Source organism: Triplophysa rosa, linkage group LG20 (genome assembly GCF_024868665.1).
Source record: "Triplophysa rosa linkage group LG20, Trosa_1v2, whole genome shotgun sequence".
Classification (NCBI taxonomy): Eukaryota; Metazoa; Chordata; class Actinopteri; order Cypriniformes; family Nemacheilidae; genus Triplophysa; species Triplophysa rosa.
In genome coordinates, this window is record NC_079909.1 from 11,472,394 (window position 1) to 11,487,190 (window position 14,797).

Below are 14,797 nucleotides of genomic sequence, written 5' to 3' on the forward strand. Positions count from 1 at the left end.
TAAATGACAGTTGACGAGCGGACGCGCGCTCTTTAAAGCACATGTGAGCCTGCCCCTCACAAACTTCTGCTGTCAACTAAACAACCGAAACAAGAAACACTACATTCACAGCGAGAATTGTCAACCTGTTTGTTTTTGTATTATATTTCATTTTTAATGTGAAAATATTGTATACAATATTTAATATAATTAATAATTTATCATAATAAATCATTAATATACATGGTAATAAACTTATATTTCTCATTTGTTAATTATAGCTTATATATTTATACTGCAAAATTATTATATCATTATTTTATTATTAAATAAAGCAAATATAATTACATTCAAACTGTTTCACAGATTTGATTAAAATGTAAAATGTATTAGAGGTATATAAATAGTATGTTTAGATAAATATATATAAACATACCTTACACTAGAAAGTGAAGATTTATTACAACACATACAAAAAAGGCAATAAACAACGTTGATAAAAATTTCCATATGTAGACAAACACACAAATGTAGCTGAACCACAGTGGTCTCTGTGATGTCACCAGACATGGTAGTTCCCCATGAGCCAGGAATTCCCCATTCACTCAAACCATATAACACAACATCAAAACCCATCCAACACAAATTTCACCCTACAAGTCATATCTTACTGTAAACTGAAATAACATTAAATGAGACAGTTGACTCCTGTCATGATGATAATATTTGGAGTCGTGTCTGCTGTTCACATAGAGCCCGGATCAACACTGTCAAACAAATAAAACACAGAATCCAAAACACAATCTGACCACATAAAACTTTTTGTATTGCTCCGTGTTGTGTGATTACTCAGCTGTGATCAATAGACTAATTCAATTTGTGCTGTTCTCTTTTCCAAACGGAATCAATTACACCGGGTGGATTTAACGGCTCTCGCTTTATTTCATGGCTGTGCAATAATTACAACATTATTGTCGGCTGAACGCACAATGCCATCAACAGTGTCTCTAGATTACTCAGGAGAACTGCTGCTGTATGAATATTGACCTGTAGTGACATTTTGGAATTGTTGTGGATTTACTCTTGGCTTTTGAGAGAAAGTTTTTGGGTAAAAATATAAATGTAGTTTACAAAAGTACTTTGAAAACAGTTCTGTTTTGAGATGACTTTTGTATTCTAGCCACTTTCTTTCGCTTTCTCTTTCCATTTTCTTTCATTGTGGTATTGTGTAGTCTCAAAGATCCTCATGGTCTTTTGGGTTGAGGTACTTTTCTCTCCATTGGCAGTTTAGCAGTAACTACTCCAAGGCTTCAAAACACAGAAGACGGTTAAATTGTGAAAGGATTTTCAAAAGAGACTTCATTCTTTTGAAATAATACATACAGTAGAGTACAACAATAGGACCGCATACCTCTCTATAATGTTGTTGTTACTCTGTAGTTCTCGTGCCACGGCCTCCATCTCGCCTTTCAATCTATTCATTCTAAAAACAGAAAGTGTCTCATTAAGAATTCATACCGTTTAAATGGAAATATATACTGCCTCCTTCGCTCCAGTGACGTACCGGAGAATCATGTGGTCTTCATTTTTTGGTCTGTCCATGCCCTCGGCTCCTAATGGCTGCTGGAGAGCTCTGAGCACAGCTTGGTCCAAAACCTGCCAAGATCATGGTCAGGTTAGGCTTCGCTCAAGCATTCAAGCACATGTGTACAATAAATGTTTGTGCTGTCATATAGCAGTAAAATACCAAAACGAAGTCAATGAGACAGAACGTGTGTGGGTTTTTTTGAGAGGTTAACCTTGCTCTGCTGGGCTTCACACACATGCAGATCTCCCATCCGCTGTCGCAGGGCACCACTGAAGTGCTCTAAACTTGACTGCATCTCATGCAGAACTCTGTTTGAACATCAAATACTAACTTAAACGCAAGACATAAATAACACAGAATGTCCTATTGCAGAAGGTTTATCCTGTTTAGTTTAGGTGTGCGAGCTATAAATAATAATAAGCTGGTAATCTTGAGTAATATCCTCTTTAGTCTCCAAAGATAAACTCCAGAGAGCTTTGTTGACAGTGAAATTCAATATACATTCAGGCTTTCTTTTAAATCTGTCCAAGAAGTAGCAGCACCAAAACATACGAAGAATGTTTCTGAATCTATACTTTCCAAACTTTTGGCCCACCTTTTTCATATCAAATATATTTGGAGAACATAGGAAGCATTCATGAGAGGACCGTGCTTTAAAATGGTGGGCCAAGTTTTAAAAAAGGTACATTTCCATCCATTCCATCTAGCTGTTTTTAAAAGCCACAATGTGTCCTGTGTAAATGGCTCCTGATGATAAAAGGCTGCCAGTTAAATCCAATGTTTAAACTAGACTAACTAGAACTAGATACTAGACATAACTAGCAGAAAACAATCAATTATAAGAAATATGTTGGTTATATAAGTTATTGTATTGCATATTGTATATTACATATTATATACTGTACTTCATTTAGCAACTTCACATTCTTTAATATTGTGCAGTCATAGTCTATACTTAGTCCACATGACCTCTTCCTCACCTGTTCCAGTTCGATGCAGCCATCAGAACATCCTGGTATTTTTGCAAACAGTCATCCTTGAATAAAGCCTTCAACTTCTTTATGTATGAAGATAAATTGAGCCTGGGCAGAATATGTGCATTTGTCAGATTATTGACACACACATTTAAGAAGTTGTTAATGTTTAATACTCACTTTTCAAACTTGTGAATCTGTTCGTCATTATAGCTGAGCTCTGGGACAGAAAAGGAATGAATTAGCATCAGTCTGATAACTATTTCAACATTTCAGTCCCATTGAATTCTTTTCCATATGACTGTTGGAGATAGGATCTATTTTAGCTGACTGCACAGACTCACATCAGACATTATCATAGCAGGCAGGCAGAAAGGAGGATTAGATTCTCCATGGCTGCCTGTCTGGAATGGTCCTCACTGTCAGATAAGACAGAGCTTCTCCTCCTCATAGTGGGAGCAACCAACACAGTACTGAGTGATAATCTCACTGATCTCAGTACTGGCTCCACATTCACCAACTCCTATCTGTACCCTCTCAAAGAGTATAGTGACTTCTTTTAAGTGTTTTTTTTTTTTAAGTATTTTAAAGTACTTAAATATTATTATTTATATTTTAAAGATTTAAAGTTTTTGTAATAAAATGTCCTGTTACTTGAAACACGACAGAAATGAACCAATACAATTTATCGTTATTGATGTTTCACCATATTTTAATTGTGCACTCATAAGGGTTTCAATTTTGCTAAAATCTCAAAATATTATTTGACTTCTTATTTACACCTTACACATTATATCACTTTTATAGAAAAGTTTAACACACTCAAGTCATTTATTTGAATTACTTTAATGATGATGGATATGCAGCTTTTGGAGCTTCAATAAATTTAGATCTACATATTGCAATTAAGTGTTTTTTAATCTTTGTGTTCATCTGAAGAAAGGAAGTCCGATATAATACATCTGGGACGGAACGAGGGTGAATTAGAGAATTGTCAATTTCAGGAGAACTATTCATTTAAAGCTTTACATTTCTATTTTATTCAAGTTCAGACAAACACAGAAGGTTGTGTGTCTCACGGATAATCACATTGCAGTGGCTAATCTATATCTGACAGTCAACTAGAGTATATTTGTGTTGAGTGAATATGAGAGGGAAAACATTCATGCACTCACTTCCTGTCACTCTGTCTTTGCAGTACCGCTGATGTACAGCAGCAATCTTTCCCATCAGAACCTCCATCTTCTGAATGCTGCATTAAAAACACATGCTGGGTCTGATCACATTACAAATTTACACAATCTCACAAGCCAGTAAAGAACAGCATGTAAAATATTATATAGGTCTGTTATTATTAAATTAAAAGAAAAGAATGAGTTGATTTCATCAACTTTTACACAAAAGTACTTAATTGTTTTAACCAAGTTAATATCTGTGAGCTAACTATGTTGGACATTCTTAAATCTATTGAAGGGGGTATGCAATGGTGTTTCATGCATTCTGACTTCTTTACAATGTTAAACGTGCTATCTTCTCATTCTTGACATGGTCAACTTGTCAAAAAACGAGTTGGGCGTAGGACGTAGTATTTCTGTGCTCGATACACTCCTCCAGCGTTCGTATAGGTTTCGGAAAGTGTTTTTCGAACATGAAAATCCATTTTGTAACAACTTTTCTTAGTCCCTTATTGGACAATTCTCCCGGAAAAGCATGCCCACACGTCAACCAAGGAGAGCGGGAGAAGGAGCATGCGCCCACGTCACTTTCACTTGTGTGCAGGAGAGAGAGCACTACGTTCGTGAAGTTCAGGTGTTTGTTTGTTCACTGCATTTGGGTGATGAATGTTGTATAAATGGTGGATATAACGCTGGATGGAGATCGTTTGAAACTGATATATGGAGCCGTCCCAGCGCTAAAAGATGCCGGACATGAACCATGAGTGAAACTGATGTCTGTGTTTTGTTGGCAATGGGTTCTTTAGTTCCGCCAATACTATAAATACGGTTCGGCACGCGCTTGGACCGCGGCTCATCTTAAATCTGACGACGCATTTATAATATGGTTTGTTAAAAATTATAATGCGTAAAACAGACTGACAAAGTTCAGCTAATCAGAATCAGAATCAGAATCAGAATCAGAAGAGCTTTATTGCCAAGTGTGCTTGCACACACAAGGAATTTTCTTTGGTGTTGGAAGCTTCTAGTACAGACATTCAACACAATGACAATACAATATAATACGATTTACAGTCTAAAAGATTCTAAATTGTGCATATATAAAATAAAGACTATTTTACAGAAAATGGGGGATAATAACATATAAGAGACATTGTACAGGGTAGTATATAGTAGAATAAACATATTAACAGATTGTATGTACACTTGTGCAAATGGATAATTTAGTAAGTAGAGGTAGTGTTATATACATGTATACATAAGATGTAGATATAATAAGGCACTATAGTGCACACTATAGGAGTAGTGGAAGTGGAATATTGCTCTTAAGGAGCAGTTATCTGTTTAGGAGGGAGATTGCCTGGGGGAAGAAGCTGCTTCTGTGTCTGGAAGTCCTGGTGTTTGGTGCTCTAAAGCGCCGGCCAGAGGGCAGCAGATCAAAGAGTTTGTGTGCTGGGTGTGTGGAGTCAATGATGATTTTTCTTGCCCTGTTTTTCACTCTGGAATCGTACAGGTCCTGAAGTGTGGGCAGAGGAGCACCAATAATTTTCTCAGCACTACGAACTGTCCGTTGTAGTCTTCGTAGGTCTGATTTGGTGGCCGAGCCATACCAAACAGTAATTGAAGTGCACAGAACAGATTCGATGACCACTGAGTAGAACTGGGTCAGTAGCTCCTGTGGTAGGTTGAACTTCCTCAATTGACGGAGGAAGTATAACCTCTGCTGGGCCTTCTTTACAATGGAGTCTATGTGGGACTCCCACTTCAGGTCCTGAGAGATGGTGGAGCCCAGGAACCTGAATGACTCCACAGTATCCACAGTGCTGTCCAGGATGGTGAGGGGAGGAAGTGATGGAGGGTTCCTTCTGAAATCCACTATCATCTCCACTGTCTTGAATGCATTCAGCTCTAGGTTGTTTTGACTACACCAGGCAGCCAGCTGAGCAACCTCCTTTCTGTAGGCAGATTCATCACCGTCTTGAATAAGGCCAATGACTGTGGTGTCATCTGCAAACTTCAGGAGTTTGACAGAAGGGTCTGTAGAGGTGCATTCGTTTGTGTAGAGTGAATATAGCAGTGGAGAAAGAACACATCCTTGAGGAGCTCCGGTGCTGATGGTACATGTGCTGGATTTAAATTTTCCCAACCTCACTAGCTGCTGCCTGTTCGACAGGAAGTTAATAATCCACTAATGTATGTTTGTTGATGGATACACATGTAATACCTACAACAAATCAAATAACGTAGACGAATTTCAATAGGATTGAAGTATGCTGTATGTGATGTGGGCTGGACTGGGAAGAAAATTCGGCCCTGGCATTTTTAGACCCGCATCTGCCCTACACCGAATTTGTCTTCCGGGGGGGGGGGGGGGGGGGGGGGTGCATGCATACGTGTCTTTTTGCGTTGCGTGCATTCACATTTATAATACATCCGTCTAAGCGGCCAACGCCTCCGTTACGGCCCCATACATTAGCGGCCCATGTTGCTGTTTAAACTACACTCATTCAAGCCTTGACAATTTAAACATTTAAGTGCAAGATGATGCACGAGAAAACTCGCTTGCGCGCTGTGAGAAGATCCGAAGCGCGCATAAGGAAAGTCTCAGACATGGCACAAATATTGAGTTGTCTTTGAAGTCTTGCGCTTAAATGGACAAATTCACACACGAAGTAGGTCATGTTATGTCTTAAGTGAATAGACGAAACAGACGAAAAACAAGGCATGTGTACAGTATCAGTATACTGGATCTGTTTCATTCCTCTTAAAGCGACAGCAGCGAATTCCTGCTGTCTGTTAAAAGTCAAAGAAATCACTCACTGCTTGTGACTCAATAGCTTCTGTAACTTCAATTATGATTCATCTTTATTTAATTTGTACATATGCAATGTTATGTTTTATTTGATTACTTTAATCCATTTCTATACCTTAAAAGGTATATATACAGTATCTTATTTTATTTTCTGCTTTGCTCTGTTGTATTATTGGTGCTGTTACTTGTAGCTTGATTATTCGTTCTTATTTTTATTTGTCAGTAGTCCCTTTTCCCTGAACATAGCATAAACCAAACCGAACCGAAACCGTGACAAACCGAACCGTGAGTAGTTTGAACCGTTACACCCTTAGTATTCAGCCAATCACAATGCAATAAACATATAAACGCATTGTATTGCACCAAAAACACAAGTTAATAATGGTTTTAATCATGTCATATCAACCCTTTTAATCAGGGAGTGAATTTTTAAAGTGTCCCCCACTGAATCTATGGCCTTTTCCATCACGGTATATAATACTTTGGAAAATAATAATATAGAACACTTTAATGTAAATGTTATTGCCATCAGTGCAGTGTTTTTTGCGTTTGAATGTACAGTAGTTAGGTATTAATATAAAACTATTGGCACAAGCATAATGATCTACTATTATGATGAACCACTATTAAGACATGATTATACTGATCCCAACAGTTTGTATCACCTCTTGTCTTGTGCCAGTGTCTCCGAGTGTTTCAACAGCATCACGTGCAAATGTTGTAGCTGGTTCTGAAACTCTTTGATTCCACTGCCGTACATCCTCTTCAGATCTTCTTCAATCTGCACACAGCAGTACACATCAAACACACAACCTCTCCATTTACTAAACACAAGACTCACAGAACACAACTCATACCAGGGTCAGCTTCTTCTTATTGTCTGTGAGATCTGGAAACTCATGTGCAAACTTGTGTGTGCTGGTCGGGAAGAATGAAGAGACATCCATCAAAACCTCATTATAAACCGGTCAAGTTTATTTGTGCACCACTGCATGTACTGTAGTAGCATTAGTTATATTATATAAATTTAGCATACTAAAATACAACCGATTTATACTCAGAACCATCACTAATAATGCATTGTATTACTGAGACAAATACTTACAATCTGTGGAGGTTTTCCTCTGTGCCTATGCAGGACAGCAGCTTCATATTCACCATGGCAATCCTCTGTGCCATATTACTGCTTTCTATACCTGTGGTTTCACTGCAGTCAAGAGGGAATATTGTTTAAGAGCATCATATCATATACTAGAAGGTTCTAGTCATACTTACATGTAGATATAAAATCCGTGCAGAATCAACTCTCTGTACTTCTGCATGGATCGAGCTATCCGCAAATACTGATGGATGACTCCAACAATTGTCTTAAGAAGGAACAAGAAAAGGAAACATTGTAGTGACATATAAGGAAAATAAGCATCAGAAATTCAACGTATAGACTTCAATGCTTACCTTTGAGAAAGTGTAATCTGCCATTACATCAAACCTAGTAGGCATATTAGGGGATTCAGCTACAGAACAGAAGTCAAAAAGTAGAAGGGAAAATAATGGAGTTTAATTTGTATGTGAAATTAAATTACCTTTAGGAGCCCCCGAATGCTTTATTGACAAATACTGCAAACATAAATTCTTTTATTACACAGCACAGAACTGCCACTCAGGCATTAGAATGATAATAAAAAACACATTTGTTGGATCCTTACGCTCTCTGTATTGAAGTCCAACTAGTTTCTCCGGCTGTCGGCTGATCAAAATGATTGGTCGATCTGGACTGGTAGGCGGGAGGTTGACTACTTTCATGCTTGGCTCCAATATGAGACGATGACCCTGAAACAGGTACTGCTGAAACTCAGGTTCAATCCCAGTCTGAACTTGAACATCCTCAAAAAAGATGGAGACTCTATTAAGAAGAAATTAAACAAAATGGTCAGAAACATTTCCAACCACACTGACCTACATTAGGCTACACGAACTGAACCTACTTTTTAATGACTCTAATTTACTCAAATTACTCGCACACCCAAATATAATAAAACACAATTTTTTGATGATTTAAATTTTGTGACTGACAGCAAACAAATGATATGACACACACTTCTTTTGCCTTCTATAGCAGTAAAAATGGATATAAAAACATTGAAGAAAACAATACAGTTCATGCATATGTAACCATCAATTGTACAGATGTGTAAAAGAATGAAAGCAAACAAACGTGTTGTGGAAGCGGATGTAGATGCTGTGTGTTGTGGCACGCTGGAGAGAGAAGACGTGGATTGTGATGCGGTGCAGAATGTCAGAGGTGGCGGCAAAGAACTGGACGAAGCCCCAGCACTTCTCCTGATTGGCCTCCAGTATGCTGGCCAACACTGGAACCAGTTGAGTCTTTAAACCTCTGCAAATACCAGAGACATGAGTGAACTGCTGCTAAACTCAAGAGGACTGTTGCATTCGTAGTAAATAAAGATTACTATCAATAACTTCTCAGTATTCAGCTCACTCTGAGAGCTGGCAGGACTGTGGCATCGTGTAGCTCCATTCAATAGGGCCGTCCTCCGCTTTCTGTACACCTGCAATGGCTCCCTCTGGCTTTTCTGTTGTGATCTTGTACCTGGAAGAAAACACATTAAAGGTCCAATGTTTAATTTTTTGGAGGATCTATTGACAGAAATGCAATTTAATATACATGACTATGTCTTCAGAGGTGTATGGAATGATTTTGCGGACTAAATTAAAAAGGAATTACAAACTACATTTGCAAATGCGTTTTCTATTTATTCCTGTAAAAATTGTGACATAATTCAAACGCAAAAGCAAACCATTTGCATTTGCGCGAACGCACAATGTCCGCCAAATATCAAAAGGATAAGCAAAGTCTATTTGCAATTGAATTACCTCTGTCTTACGAGTTACGACCCTGCCATATTTAAATCGAAATGGCAATTCCCCATAGGCTATTTCACTTCCTCTGGCGTCGCGTATTAAGCCTGCCAAAACTCAAATGAAATCGCAAATCTCTTTGCATTTGCGTTTCCTCTGACTTGTACAGAAACCTGTCAATCAATGGCGGGGGTGGGTTTATTCAACGGGGCGTGTGTTTGTATTGGGAAGTGACATCATTCACCGTCGACTGGAACTTAAGTAGATACATGTGATACAGCTAGCAAACACATTAGGAGTGAAGTTACAACTGCACTCACAATCGGCGTTGAAAACAGTGCAGTTTTCCGTTTGTTTGGAAATAAATCGCGCTGGAACTCTGGGCTCAGAGCGGCATCACTTAGCATGTGAAACTTCAGTGCAGGATGGATAATTATCACCTGCAACATTCCTCTACACATGTTTGTTTGTTTGTTTATGGTATTCGTTTTCACAGTACTCCGAAGTCAAAGCGAGGACATGACATTTATTGACAACACTGTCACCGTATTTTGCATCATGATTATACGTGTTGTAAATCATAACAAAACATGTTCACTTTGTATGAATAAACAGCATCCTGCATTAGCATTGTTGTTCATTATGCATATAACAAGTTAATAATAAATTACAAAAGTACATGAATTCTACATCTCTTTATTTGTGTATCATAACATAGTGAGACAAAGACAAACTTGTGCTCCAGTGTTTTAGTGAGTTTGCTGGACACAGAAGTAGCTGTCATCTACGAATTAGAGAATCATCTGCCAACCTGAGAAATTAATGTAATTATGATGAATCCACACTGCTTCAATATGACTTTTATTGGTAGCTCATTGAGATCAACAGACCCCTCTTTTTATTGTTCATCTGTTTATCGAGCCCGTTGAACTTCTTTAAATTAAACTTGTTAAGTACACTGTAAACCCGCATGTTCAAAGAAATTAAACAGTTTAAGTAGTGTAAACTTAATTTTATATAAAAAAAATTCCTAACTTAAATGTTTTGAGTTCCTGTAACTAATTCTTACTTTTGAGTTAGTTTAACTTAATTTCAACAAGTTAATTCAAGATGATTTGTTGAGAATGAAATTCAGTTCCCAGCATGCTTTGCGTGAGACTGCATTAGGAAAGTAAATTTTGAAATGAAGTGTTATTTTATGAGTTTTTAGAAAGGAAAAAGCCTTGTTAATGATGAATGTTCAATTATCTTGGATATTTAGAAGAGTTTGTTGTATTTTTGACTTTTGGGGTTACCATCGTTCAGAAGAGTGGTGCTTATGCTTAGGTTGTGGGGGGTGCAATAGCAGTCGTGTGTGTGTGTTGCATCACTCTTGTTGCACACATTGTTGATGCAGCTGAACTGTTTAGGTTGTCTTAAGACCTTTCATTTATTTAGCTGTAATTAAAAAAAGTTACTTTGCTAAATGTTCAAAATTAAAAGGAGTCAACAACAGTACAACAAACTCAAAACTGACTAGTTTTGCTTACTTAAAATTGTTCAAAATTAAAAGGAGTCAACAACAGTACAACAAACTCAAAACTTACTAGTTTTGCTTACTTAAAATTGTTCAAAATTAAAAGGAGTCAACAACAGTACAACAAACTCAAAACTTACTAGTTTTGCTTACTTAAAATTGGGAACATCGTAACTCAAAAAATTTGATGTAACTGATTACCTCAAATTTTTTGAGTTTTCCCAACTTATTCGGGTTTACAGTGTACCGCAATTGTGATTCATTGTAAAGATTTTCTCTATATGAAACTTTGCATCTGATCCTCGTTTGTTCCATTATTGTTATTTTGGCTTTTAGCTGTAGCTGAATCCCTTTTAGCCACAACCGGTGTCGCCCTGATGGTGTCACCTTGGTGTTGGACTGACTGCCACCACTGTAACGGTGAATGACGTCACTTCCCGATACAAACACGCCCCGTTGAATAACCCCACCCCCGCCATTGATTGACAGGTTTCTGTACAAGTCAGAGGAAACGCAAATGCAAAGGGATTTGCGATTTCATTTGAGTTTTGGCAGGCTTAATACGCGACACCAGAGGAAGTGAAATAGCATATGGGGAATTGCTATTGCGATTTAAATATGGCAGGGTCATAACTCGTAAGACACAGGTAATTCATTTGCAAATAGACTTTGCTTTTCCTTTTGAAATTTGGCAGACATTGTACGTTCGCGTAAATGCAAATGGTTGCATTTGCGTTTGAATTATGTCACAATTTTGACACGAACAAATAGAAAACGCATTTGCAAATGCAGTTTGCAATTCCTTTTTTATTTAGTCCGCAGAATCATTCCATAGAGGTGTATAAGACCTTACATAAAGATACTTTAGAATGAGCTATTTCTATCTACATACACCACGGGTCCCCTTACATGAAATTCACCATGTTGTTTCTACAGTAGCCCTAAACGGACAAACAGCTCTACAGAATGCGTTTTGTAAATACGTTATCTCTTTCGGCAAATAAGTGAAAATGTGATGACATCTTAGTACTGTGTCAGCCACCTAGTGCTTCGAAAGGGAGGGGGGAGTAAGCGCTTGTTTGCAATTCGCAACCTCACCACTAGATCATTTGGGAATAGTTGGTTTCCCCTTATTTACTAAATCATTTGATAAGGACTCTCACATGGTTTTCTTGTTTCTCCGTGGGCCTCCAAACGGTATGAAAGGAAGGCTGCCAGTTGCAGCGTGATAGAAGGTGACACCAATACTCCAAAGATCCACAGAAACTCCATAAGCTTTCTGCTGCGGCTTTCTCAATACAGCTCGCTCATACATATCAGGATGCTGAAGCACAGATACACAGAAAAGTTAACATCAGCAAATACATAGTTTTCATGGACATCAAAAGAACCACAACAAAAACATAAGTAGATTTTTGATAAGAAACCGCATTGGTGATATTGACTGATTTCTGTGAATTACTGAAAAAAGAATGCTCTTTAGGCCTTTAATGTGGAATAGGCATCTACTGATGTGTCTATTAATGTGCACAAGAAATTTTGATAGCAATAAAAAACACTTCCGCCCTACCAGGTATTCCTCTGTGCCATATATTGACAAAAACTTCTCATCATCTTCCAACTCTCTAGCAGCACCAAAGTCTGTCAGCTTGTACACCGAGCATCCATCCTCACCGACCTGCCTCATGATATTTCCAGGTTTGATGTCTCTGTGCACCACCCCTTTTTCCCGCAAATGGTTCATACCTTGGACTGTATACGTTCAAAGTAAAAGAAAGAAATGAAACTGTTGTTTAAGTTGAAGAGAACTAGTTGTCTGGGTTGGGCATGTGGGATAATTATTGATCGGAGTATCTACATATCCAAATTACGAATTTGACATCTTAATAGCAAACTAAAAATGAGTTGTCATTTTTGGGGTCTTACCCACACACTGTAACACGATGAGAAACTCTGATTCACAAAGTCCAAAAGCATTTTCAGGTTTCTCCAGCAGGTTCAGCAGACTACCACCTGAACATAACTCCATCACCAGAACCTTCTGCTTTGGGTTCATATGCATCTGACAGGCACAAGAATCGAGACGGACGGTGTATTTTTCATACTCTGAATTCATCAAAGGGTCTTGAACGACCCCAACACTATACATCAAAGAGCGAGACAAAGCTTGAAAATGTCAGCAATACCGCGGGTGGAAAATACTAAACAGCATCACAAACCACATCAGATGCGTACCTCCTCCACAGCAAAGAGTTTAACAATGTTGACGTGATTGAGCCTCTGCAACATCTCAAACTCTCTCATCTGAACTTCATACGGCCTGTTGTAGCTCACCAGGTTGAAGACCTTCACGGCAACCAGCTCACCTGTTTTCTAAAGGACAGAATCAAAGTCATATGACTGTGGAGATGATTTTGTGCATAGAACCTAAAACAGCTTCCATGACTAATAATGGTTCTGTACGGGGTGTAATGATGGTGTCATGATGATGAAGTACTTTGTTTCGTGCTTTGTAAATGCTTGCCGTCGCCCCCTGACCAAGAATATCATCCAGGGACCAGAGGTGATTCACCGTACTCGCCATCATCGTACTGGCACCAGGGGATGACATGATCGTGTGGGCTCTGAGAATGACCGAAAAAACATAAATAAACATTTTCTTACATGAGATTTATAAAGTTTGTCTAGTATCCCCTACTGCAAGTATTTATAAACCACACTAAATGAATGACATTATATTAGACAGTATAAAGTAAAACCCTGTGGCATCTCTAATGGCACTAACTAAACGTTTTATCAGAACTAACTACTATTACGATAATTATATATGGCTATTCCTCAAATTATTATGGTTTAATAAAAAATATCATAGTTGAAATACGGTTCCAGTCGTAAAACCGTGGTTAAGTTTCGTTAAGGAAGCTATGGTGGCAGTAGTTACCAGTGTTAAGGTAACATGCACATCCCTATATTAGCTGATAAAAACACAACATTATGTTCAAGATGGAATCATTTTCAGTTTTATAGGAGCTCAACCTAAGAAAACAAAGTTAAGGTTCAGAGCCTCGTGTGTTTGTTTATAAAATAAAAGTAACTCACCACCAGTGTACAGTACTTCAGAGTAACACAGCAGGTATTCACATCCAACCGACAGCAGAAGTGTTAAATAAAGCCAATTTCCTATATGACCGGCAAGTCAAATGTAAAAGCACACCATACTCTCATATCATCGATGAATGTGAGGAGGATTTCCCAGACTCGCTCACAATACATGATTTTTGACAACTAAATAAGTTAGACAGACAAATCGCGTGTGTTGGTCGTCGACACATCTTCCATAACTTGGCAAACCCTGCAAGTTTCTTTAAACGAAGTTCTTGCACCAACAGTCCGATTGAAGAAACTATGAAAACAGAAGGACGGAAATCCACCCGCTTTCATTCTATCAGGAACTTCCTTGTTCATTTGTATCGAGTTGTAAGTTATATGGTACGCGTGTCATTTTCTGCACGGTTTATTCCTCTTAAATTCAGACATGAACTTGACAACATAATGTGGGTAAAAGAATTATAAAGGCACTGATTTATGTTATACCGCAAACCACAACCATATTCACGCTAAATATTTAATGTGGCGAGCTAATAAAAAGTTTTTCTGACGCCCTCTATAGGCTGATATTTCAAATGGCAACGTCTGTTGTACGTCATGCTGTACGTATGGCAACGTAAGTGTACGTAAGGCTCTTTTTAATCTCTTTTCGTCTTTATAGTATTACATTTGTATATTTTTAATAAAAGCAAGCAAAGTGGGACATGATAAACACAAGGATAACATATTTTTAAGTCAAATTATTGACGTTTCAAAGATAGTATT

At 38.0% G+C, this 14,797-nt stretch overlaps 1 protein-coding gene across 1 annotated transcript; it reads right to left on the reverse strand.

The window, feature by feature from the left end:
- Positions 1-335: 335 nt before the first annotated feature.
- Positions 336-14,570, reverse strand: ikbke (inhibitor of nuclear factor kappa B kinase subunit epsilon). Its single transcript, XM_057362651.1, has 21 exons — positions 14,024-14,570; positions 13,422-13,548; positions 13,160-13,297; positions 12,851-12,986; positions 12,495-12,676; positions 12,088-12,248; positions 9,029-9,139; positions 8,744-8,923; positions 8,235-8,431; positions 7,984-8,042; positions 7,804-7,895; positions 7,634-7,735; positions 7,386-7,446; positions 7,194-7,309; positions 3,717-3,793; positions 2,722-2,761; positions 2,548-2,649; positions 1,779-1,875; positions 1,544-1,635; positions 1,391-1,462; positions 336-1,287 (listed from the first exon to the last, which is right to left on the reverse strand). Exons 2-21 carry the CDS (start codon positions 13,533-13,535, stop codon positions 1,224-1,226), a joined length of 2,193 nt encoding a protein of 730 aa, XP_057218634.1. The 5' UTR covers positions 13,536-13,548; positions 14,024-14,570; the 3' UTR covers positions 336-1,223.
- Positions 14,571-14,797: the final 227 nt, after the last annotated feature.

Excerpts from the sequence above, each read along its gene's own strand:
- ikbke (XM_057362651.1), bottom strand. The coding sequence starts at position 13,535 with ATGTCATCCCCTGGTGCCAGTACGATGATGGCGAGTACGGTGAATCAC. Across the intron at positions 12,249-12,494 it reads ATGGCACAGAGGAATACCTG|CATCCTGATATGTATGAGCG; the intron begins GTAGGGCGGAAG and ends TCTGTGCTTCAG. Across the intron at positions 2,650-2,721 it reads CAGATTCACAAGTTTGAAAA|GCTCAATTTATCTTCATACA; the intron begins GTGAGTATTAAA and ends TATTCTGCCCAG.